The sequence below is a fragment of the Sander lucioperca genome, chromosome 17 (genome assembly GCF_008315115.2).
Source record: "Sander lucioperca isolate FBNREF2018 chromosome 17, SLUC_FBN_1.2, whole genome shotgun sequence".
Classification (NCBI taxonomy): Eukaryota; Metazoa; Chordata; class Actinopteri; order Perciformes; family Percidae; genus Sander; species Sander lucioperca.
Window position 1 is genome coordinate 16,882,128 of NC_050189.1, and position 10,000 is coordinate 16,892,127.

Genomic DNA, 10,000 nt, shown 5'->3' on the forward strand with positions numbered 1-10,000 from the left:
TCAGGATGCATAGTATCCTGGATCCATGAAATAACTGGCCTTTCAAAATAAAAGTCTGCCTGCCTCTATGGGAATTTAACATAGGGGTGTACTGACTTATGCCCCCTGTATTTTAAGGAAGAACATTTATTTATTTACGATACATTATTCATTCACAAAGAAAATTGGTGTCCTTACTGTTTGTGTGTGTGTGTGTGTGTGTGTGTGTGTGTTTAGGGTCGGAGGCTGAAGGAGCAGCAGGACGTGGCTGCTGCGGTCATTCAGAGATGCTACAGGAAATACAAACAGGTCAGTCATCACCATAGTTACCGTACACATTAACAACTATATTATGTGTGTGTGTGTGTGTGTGTGTGTGTGTTTCTGTGTGAGTGAACTAACAGGTGTGTGTGTGTGTGTGTTTCTGTGTGAGTGAACTAACAGCTGTGTGTGTGTGTGTGTGTGTGTGTGTGTGTGTGTGTGTGTGTGTGAGTGAACTAACAGCTGTGTGTGTGTGTGTGTGTGTGTGTGTGAGAGTGAACTAACAGCTGTGTGTGTGTGTGTGTGTGTGTGTGTGTGTGTGTGTGTGTGTGTGTGTGTGAGTGAACTAACAGCTGTGTGTGTGTGTGTTTCTGTGTGAGAGTGAACTAACAGCTGTGTGTGTGTGTGTGTGTGTGTGTGTGTGTGTCTGTGTGAGAGTGAACTAACAGCTGTGTGTGTGTGTCTGTGTGAGAGTGAACTAACAGCTGTGTGTGTGTGTGTGTGTGAGAGTGAACTAACAGCTGTGTGTGTGTGTGTGTGAGAGTGAACTAACAGCTGTGTGTGTGTGTGTGTGTGTGTGTGTCTGTGTGTCTGTGTGAGAGTGAACTAACAGCTGTGTGTGTGTGTGTGTCTGTGTGAGAGTGAACTAACAGCTGTGTGTGTCTCTCTCTCTCTGCTAGCTAACATGGATAGCTCTGAAGGTAATATGGCTGACGGTAGATGTAGTGATGTGTATCCTGTTGCTTTTATAAGAAAGTCTTTTTCTGTGAGTCTCTTCACGGGTCTTAGCCTGGACCTACACACACACACACACACACACACACACACACACACACACACACACACACACACACACACACACACACACACACACACACACACACACTTCCCGGGTCGTAGCCTGGACCTGCACGGTACAGCGCCAGTTAAAGTGGCGTTTTTATGTGTTGTTTTACTGTAAAAAGCATGCTGCGTTCCCTTCCTCTCTCCTCTCCTCTTCAGTTAGATTATCAGGTTGTAACGGACTCTAACGGAGACTTTCTGTCCTTCAGTACGCTCTCTACAAGAAGATGACCCAGGCGGCCATCTTGATCCAGTCCAAGTTCCGCTCGTACTACGAGCAGAAGCGCTTCCAGCAGAGCCGTCGGGCCGCCGTGCTGATCCAGCAGTACTACCGCAGCTACAAGGAGTACGAGAGGCTGAAGCAGGCGCCACGGGGGGCAGCTGGCCACAACCCCAAGAAGTAAGGCTTCATTCATATATACACACTACCGGTCAAAAGTTTGGGGTCACTTAGATATGTCTTAGGACAGTGGTTCCCAACCTGGGGTCCGGGGACCCCTCAGGGGGGCGGCAAAGATCACAGGGGGGGCGCAAGTCTTTATCTGGTTTGAGGTCAAAAAAAAATATTTGCACATGTTAAACAAATTATGATAATACACTAGAATATATAATGTATACAAAAGTCTGTATAAAAACTATATATTTTTGTTCTGGCTTAAACTTGTAGGCAGGCTACTTAGTAGGCCAAACCTCCGGGACCTCTTAACCTGGGACCCTGCTGTCATCAGGTCAGCTGCTAGCTGTTAGCTGTTAGCTGTCATCAGGTCAGCTGCTAGCTGTTAGCTGTTAGCTGCTAGCTGTCATCAGGTCAGCTGCTAGCTGCTAGCATCCCGCCACGGTATCACTATTTTATGAATGAAACATGGCGGAGAAACGTAAAAGTGCTGATAACTCCTCTGTATCAAAAAAGAAAGTAAGGCTCTATCTCGAAAGTTACCTCAACTTCGGTTTCAAGGGGGGGGGCGGGGCTCAGCTTTTCTTAGACATAAGTGGGGGGGGGCGCCAAGGAAAAAAGGTTGGGAACCACTGGGTTAGAATACCAGCTGAGATCAGTTGCATTGTGTTTTTAATCAGGGCAGCAGTTTTCAGATGACATTATGTGCTGTAATAATGTCTAAAGTGTTCTCCACTGTTGTAGACAGAAGTAGCTGAAGAAAGGCTTGAAATCCATGCTTTTATACCCAAATTAAAAGTGGTACAGCTCTCATATACTCTGACCCTCTGGGGTGAGCCTGGTATCATTGGAAAGGAAATACTCTCTAGTTGTTGTTCCAAGTGTCAGGGTGATTCTAGACCTTACTGACAGAGTTACAGAGGCTAGAATGGAGGGTCTTTATTTCATAGTCATCCATCTGTAAAATGATTAGAATACACTGCTGTAAACACATATTCCAGATGACAGACAACACAGCCACACGTTACTACAGCTTACTGCAGAAAAAAATCCAGAAGCCAAAAGACTCAAACATGGATTTTATGTTTTTTCTACAGATATGTCTGTGCGTTTTTTTATTTCCATTTGAAAAGTGCAAAGAAAAAAGCCAAAAAACTACAAAATACAACACTTCTCAAATGCACAAACACACCCACATCAATCACCTTTTTCACACACACACACACACACACACACACACACACACACATATCAGTCACCTTTCACACACACACACACACACACACACACACACACACACACACATACATATCAGTCACCTTTCACACACACACACACACACACACACACACACACCCACATCAATCACCTTTTTCACACACACACACACACACACCCACATCAATCACCTTTCACACACACACACACACACACACACACACACACACACACACACACACACACACACACTACCTCTACCTCTACCCCACTTTTGACCGGTAGAGTGTGTATATGTGTGTGTATGTATATATATATATATATATATATATATATATATACACACACACATATATAGCAGGTATTGATGATTGTTTGTCCTTCAGGGGGTCGTTCCTGACGAAGAAACAGGATCAGGCAGCGAGGAAGATCATGAGGTTCCTGAGACGCTGCAGACACAGGTAACACACACACACACACACGCACGCACGCACGCACAGACAGACAGACAGACAGACAGACAGACAGACACACACACACACACTATGGAAATATGCTGGCTCTATATGTCATGCTAAAAGTCCAGATTATTTACATGGAGTCTGGTGGGTTTGGTTAACTTTAACGTTGCTGTTTGTGTTTCAGGATTAAAGAGCTGAAGCAGACGAGGGAGCTGGAGCGGAGAGGACTGACCACTTAGAGACAAGAGGAGGCGGAGCTTTACTCTGAAAGGGACAGAAACAGGAAGAAGAGACGGATGCCCCCCCCACACACGTCAACCCTTCCGTCTTCCTCCTCCTGTTAATCCGTCCATCAGTCTTCTTACTCTCTGCTGCTGAATGTAGCCGTCCGTCTTTCCAAAAAGCGTCAAGCGTCCCTTTGCTCTGCCTCACAGGCACCAGACGGGTTTGGGTTTTCCTGCCCTGAGCAGAGCCCTGCAGGCAGCACGGCGGGAAGAAAACAGAGGCCTTGTCGCTACCTGATGTGAGTCAGTGAGTGCAGATGTGAGTTGGGCACGCTCACATTTAAACGGTTTACGGCATAACGCAAAGGGATCCGGATCCGGCAAAATTGCTAACGTTAGCTCCAAACACCATCCGAGTGACGGCCTTTGTGTCTGGCTGCCTGCATCAGGTAGAGACAGCCAGACACCTCTGCTCTGACTCTGACTCCCATCAGGTAGAGACAGCCAGACACCTCTGCTCTGACTCTGAAAACACAGAAACAAGAACTGTTGCAGCAGTCAAACAGTTTACACTTAAAGTTTGACTGCAGATTACTGGTCCACTGTGAGGAAGGCCTGGCAGGCTCAGCTCAGGGCTCAGGGCAGGAACAGCCCTTCCCATGATGCAGTGCCATGTTTCCCGGGGTTACGGGAGGAGTGGGGGGGAGGGGTGGGGGGGTGTCAGATTTTGGGACGGAGCTCCTGAACGTGTAAATGATTCTAACAAATCTATTTAAACACAATCACTTCTATAAACATTATTATGAATATATTCTGATGTTTCTATTTATTACAGCTTGAACTGGTAGTGGGTCTGTGTGTGTGTGTGTGTGTGTGTGTGTGTGTGTGTGTGTGTGTGTGCGCGTGTGCTTCTGTGTGTGTGTGTGTCTGTGTGTGTGTCTGTGTGTGTGTCTGTATGTGCGTCTGTGTGTGTGTGTGTGTGTGTGTGTGTGTGTGTGTGTGTGTGTGTGTGTGTGTGTGTGCGCGTGTGTGTGTCTGTATGTGTGTATGTGTGTCTGTGTGTGTGTGTGTGTGTGCGTGTGCATGCGTGTGTGTGTCTGTGCGTGTGTCTGTGTGTGCGTCTGTGTGTGTGTGTGTGCATGCGTGTGTGTGTGTGTCTGTGCGTGTGTCTGTGTGTGCGTCTGTGTGTGTGTGTGTGCATGCGTGTGTGTGTCTGTGCGTGTGTCTGTGTGTGCGTCTGTGTGTGTGTGTGCTTCTGTGTGTGTGACTGTGTGTGCGTCTATGCACATGTGCGTCTGTGTGTGTGTGTGTGTGTGTGTGTGTGTGTGTGTGTGTGTGTGACTGTAAGGTGGAGTCTTAAGGACCCCCCCCCTTACCTTTGACCTCTGATGAATCAGCTGAGGAGTTGTTTCCTCTCAGCTCTCATGTGTCTGAATATACTATATATATATATATATATAGTGTATATATATATAGTATATTTCTATATTTCTGAATGAATGTTAAATCAGGAGTTTATCTGTTGAGAGGTCAGAGGTCGGCCGGCGGTCCCTTCAAACATGTTTTCATATTTCCCCACCGCTGGTTTCCTGTTTCCTGTTTCCTGTTTCCTTTAGTTTAGTTTTTATAAAGTGTGACGGTCCCGGACCGAGCATGAGCTGTTTCCTTCCTTCCTCCTTCCTTCAGCTGTTGCATGAGTTTTGCTCTGTTAGTCAGATCCACTATATATATATATATATATATATATATATATATATATATATATATATATATATAGAGAGAGAGAGATATATAGAGATATATATATATATGGACAGGATCTAGTATTAGGAGACAGAAACATCTGCCCAGATGTCTATGTGGCGGCCACATTGAATTAGTTTTTTAAATACAACTTTTAATTTGTGATATCTCGGCTTCTGAGAACTTCCCACGAAGGTTAAAATCTGAATATAATGAACCTGACTATTTTCTCTTCTCTTCTTTTTTGGGACATTTTGAAGACTTTTAAAGTGAAATGAGGACTTTATTATATGATATAATATTATATATAACTCTGAAGATGAATACATGAATGAATCAGCTGTTTTGTGGTGGAGATGATCTGTATATAAAATAATAACGACACTCAGGCTACTGTCATCATTATTAATACGACCAGCGTTCAGCTCTGGTTCCTCAAATATTCACTGAAATCTTAGCTTTTCATTCTGTGTGTGTGTGTGTGTGTGTGTGTGTGTGTGTGTGTGTGTGTGTGTGTGTGTGTGTGTGTTTTTTCTCATCTGTTTATAGTTTCTTGTTTTCTGAAAATATTTTGTTTGTTTTTTACTTAAAGAACATCCCTCTGCATCTGTAATGCTAATATAATATAATATAACATGATATAATAATATCTGAGGAACGCCAGGATTCTCCCTACTGGAAGATTGGTGTACCAGGAGTCTACCGGCTCTAACCAGGCTGCAGAGGGAGTACCAGGAGTCTACCGGCTCTAACCAGGCTGCAGAGGGAGTACCAGGAGTCTACCGGCTCTAACCAGGCTGCAGAGGGACTACCAGGAGTCTACCGGCTCTAACCAGGCTGCAGAGGGAGTACCAGGAGTCTACCGGCTCTAACCAGGCTGCAGAGGGAGTACCGGGAGTTTAGCATCATGTGCTTCACGGAGACGTGGCTCAGTACGGACACACTGGTCCCACTGGACGGATTTCACCTCGTACAGTCAGGGACAGGACAGGAGACGACAGTCAGGGACAGGAGAGGTGAGGACAGGACAGGACAGGACAGTGTTGTACATAAGTTAGCAGGAGACTTAATTAACCCGACCCAGGGTGAGTCTGATGAAAACTGATGTATCTGCCTGGTTCAGCTCTGAGATTTTATCACATTGCACCGCTATCTGAAGGAATAATCAGGTTACCTTCCCTCCAAACACGGACACACATACAGATACGTCTGGCTTTAAGGCCCCGACACACCAACCAGACGGCCGACCGTCGGCAGTAAAGTCAGTCGGACTGATCAGTCGGGTCCCCGAGGTCCAAAAAGTTCCTCAGAACTCACTGAGGAGACGCCGACAACAGTCTGATTATTTCCCAGAAAATGAAAACCGGCAGCTGATTGGACGATCGCGTCACGTGGTTCTTTTTTCTCCGGAAATTCACAGCCAGACTGTCATGGCGGCTCGTTCAGAATACGATCTCATATTGGACTAAAATAGTTCACCGAAACGTGTTTCTGAAAACATTTGAAGAGAGAAATAGGCCGTGCAGTTGCTGAATCTGTCTTCATTTCAGATCAACAAAGGTCAGTTTAAAAGATTTTCGTCAGATTTTGAGAGACTCATCCGCTCCCCATTTCCTGGTGAGTCCCGACTGCCCTGTCTCCGACTGCCCTGTCTCCGACTGTCCTGTCCCCGACTGTCCTGTCTCTGACTGTCCTGTCTCCGACTGCCCTGTCTCCGACTGCCCTGTCTCCGACTGCCCTGTCTCTGACTGAACATGTCAGGTTGGCCCAAATGAAGGCCGACAGCTCCTCCAACGGATGACGGCACGGAACACACAAGTGGCATCACGCTCTGTCTGCACTTGTTGTCTGGTTGTGCTTTGCATGTGTGGGATTCTGAAACGTCCTTAAATTCGGGAAATGTCGTTTGTTTATTCAAAGTCAAAGACAGTCCAAAGTAGTGCAACTTTGCACATTTTTGTGGGTCTGAGGTGTATGCCACATTATAGTTGCCAAAGCTCCGCTGCTCACTGTCTCTGGTCCTCAGGGTGAGAGGGACCAGCTCTCTGTCTCTGGTCCTCAGGGTGAGAGGGACCAGCTCTCTGTCTCTGGTCCTCAGGGTGAGAGGGACCAGCTCTCTGTCTCTGGTCCTCAAGGTGAGAGGGACCAGCTCTCTGTCTCTGGTCCTCAGGGTGAGAGGGGGAGGGACCAGCTCTCTGTCTCTGGTCCTCAGGGTGAGAGGGACCAGCTCTCTGTCTCTGGTCCTCAAGGTGAGAGGGGGAGGGACCAGCTCTCTGTCTCTGGTCCTCAGGGTGAGAGGGACCAGCTCTCTGTCTCTGGTCCTCAAGGTGAGAGGGGGAGGGACCAGCTCTCTGTCTCTGGTCCTCAGGGTGAGAGGGACCAGCTCTCGGTCTCTGGTCCTCAAGGTGAGAGGGGGAGGGACCAGCTCTCTGTCTCTGGTCCTCAGGGTGAGAGGGGGAGGGACCAGCTCTCTGTCTCTGGTCCTCAGGGTGAGAGGGGGAGGGACCAGCTCTCTGTCTCTGGTCCTCAGGGTGAGAGGGGGAGGGACCAGCTCTCTGTCTCTGGTCCTCAGGGTGAGAGGGGGAGGGACCAGCGGAAGCCAATGTGTGCTTCTTTTACCTATATATTTAACGATATCTTTTGCATTTCTAATCCAAACAAAGTCAAAATTGGCACTGCACTTACTTGGGCCGGTAGCAAGACCCCTGTCAAGTTTGAAATCCATCTAACTAATGGTTCGAGAGATATGCGCATAACAGACAGACAGACAGACAGACAGACGTTCCTGCAATTATAGATAGAAGATATATTTGCAAATATAGGAAGCACACGGTTCACAAAAGGCACGCAGCTCTGGTGTGAAAGGTCTCTTCAACGAATAACAAAAAGCACACAGTATATATGCATCTCCAGTGAGATAGAAAGACATGCCCCCCCCCCCCCCCCCCTTTCTAAACATGACTCAACATTTCTTACAATCAAACATAGTCAGACATTCAGGAGCCACTACGTTTCTTCTCCTCTGTACCACTTTCTACCCCAAGATTTAGACATCCCGTCTATCTCAACTATGTGAGAAGTCTCAACTATCCAGGCAGAAATAACAGATAGTTTAGGGGGACCTTGTAGCCCCCATCTGTTCAGAGTCAGACATTACGGTCCCAGACTTTGTGACTCTTACTTTCAACATGTGAGAATAAGAAAACTCACTTTCAGCATTGGGAGACAAAGTCAAACAGAAATAAGTCAAGAATATAAAGAATCATGCTTAAATATAATTTGGCCATTACAACACACACACACAGACACACACACACACACACACACACACACACACACACACACAGACACACACATATACACTGTGCTACAGCTGCATGTGAGCTCCTTCACACAGTCGTGTCACGGCTGCAGACGTCACACCCAGAGTCCCTCTTCCTCATCTCGGGAGACTTCAACCGTGCCGTGATCTGCTGTATGCAGACACTAGAGAGCCCCCTCCCCCTGCTGGGCTGCTCAGACCACAACCTGCCCCCCCCCTGCCTGCTGACACACCTCTGGTGACCTAACGGGGTTACATCTGGACCGAGAGGAGCCGACGAGCGTTCAGAAGCAGCTCAGACGGGAGATGAGGAAAGGAAAGGTCAGCTACAGGACCGCCTCAGTAGGAGTTTAGTTTAGTTTAAGTGGCATGTCCTTCACCGTAAGACGTCAAATATAACTTAGAACTAGGGCTGTCAAACGATTACATTTCCTTAATCGCGCGATTAATCGCTGAAGTTCTATAGTTAATCGCGCTTAATCGCATTTTATAACATGAATAAAATTCTATTATTTTGCATTTCAGAACAGTTTTTAAGTCCATATTAACAATGGAAAGCCATTCTTACCAGTGGATCTTGATTGGGAATCAAATTAATGCAAAGAAAGTGACTTTATGAACTTGATTTTAAGATTTGTAAGATGTGTTAGAAGGAAGTATGACAGCGTGATGAGAAGTAACGGTGCTGCAAAGGGTCAAAATAGTCGCCTGTTAGGACCACGCCAAGCCCAGTGAAGTGTATCAGCATTCTCATTGTTACTACTAATACTACTGTCATTACTTATAATTATTACTATTTGTTTGGATGTTGAGTTATAACTGCAACTGCCATTACTACTCTGTCTCTGTTTCTTTCCTGAGCAATGCAGGGTTGGGTTTGGGGGTTAAAATGACATGGTCTTTTGTTACACCCTTGTGTTATCACTTCTTTTATAAAAATGTCAATGAAGAAATAGTAAAAGAAATTTTTACGTAAAATATATGAAATAAGGTCAAAGAAATGGGGAAAGCAAACATGACTCGCGGGAAAGGAGCCCCGGTCTCTGGGGGGGGGGGGGCAGTCCTTTGGCGTTTCTCCCTCAGACATTCTTCCTCTTCCTGCTACGGCGTCAATTCACACACAATCGCAACTGGCGTACGGAAGTACCGGAAGTACATGCCACTTAAAAATCTAACTGAAAAAAAATGATATCAGAAAGTATGGGACGTTGAAATAAGCGCCAGAAAAGTAAAAAAAATCGTCACAAAAAGTGATAAAAATGTTGAAAAAAGTGACCAAAACGTCACAAAAAGTGATAAAAATGTTGAAAAAAATGACCAAAACGTCACAAAAAGTTATAAAAATGTTGAAAAAAGTGATACAAATTTTGAAAAAAGTGATACAAATGTTGAAAAAAGTGACCAAAAAGTGACCCAAACGTTGGAAAAACCCGTCCACACGTCCCAAATCATCTTTGTTTTTACCCGTCGTCCCTGGATTGGTTCCAGTATTCTGCACTATGCTTATTTATCTGTTCATTCCTCTCTCACACCTCCAGCTGTATATATATAATAA

The 10,000-nt window shown here is 45.8% G+C and overlaps 1 protein-coding gene across 1 annotated transcript in view; it reads left to right on the top strand.

Moving 5' to 3' along the window:
* Positions 1–4,191, top strand: part of camta2 (calmodulin binding transcription activator 2) — a 41,597-nt gene extending 37,406 nt beyond the window's left edge. The window contains exons 23-27 of the mRNA XM_035994262.1: positions 217–288; positions 921–941; positions 1,293–1,483; positions 3,082–3,156; positions 3,341–4,191. Coding sequence (XP_035850155.1) covers positions 217–288; positions 921–941; positions 1,293–1,483; positions 3,082–3,156; positions 3,341–3,395 — 414 coding nt within the window. The 3' untranslated portion in view covers positions 3,396–4,191. The remainder of the gene's footprint in view (positions 1–216; positions 289–920; positions 942–1,292; positions 1,484–3,081; positions 3,157–3,340) is intronic.
* Positions 4,192–10,000: the final 5,809 nt, after the last annotated feature.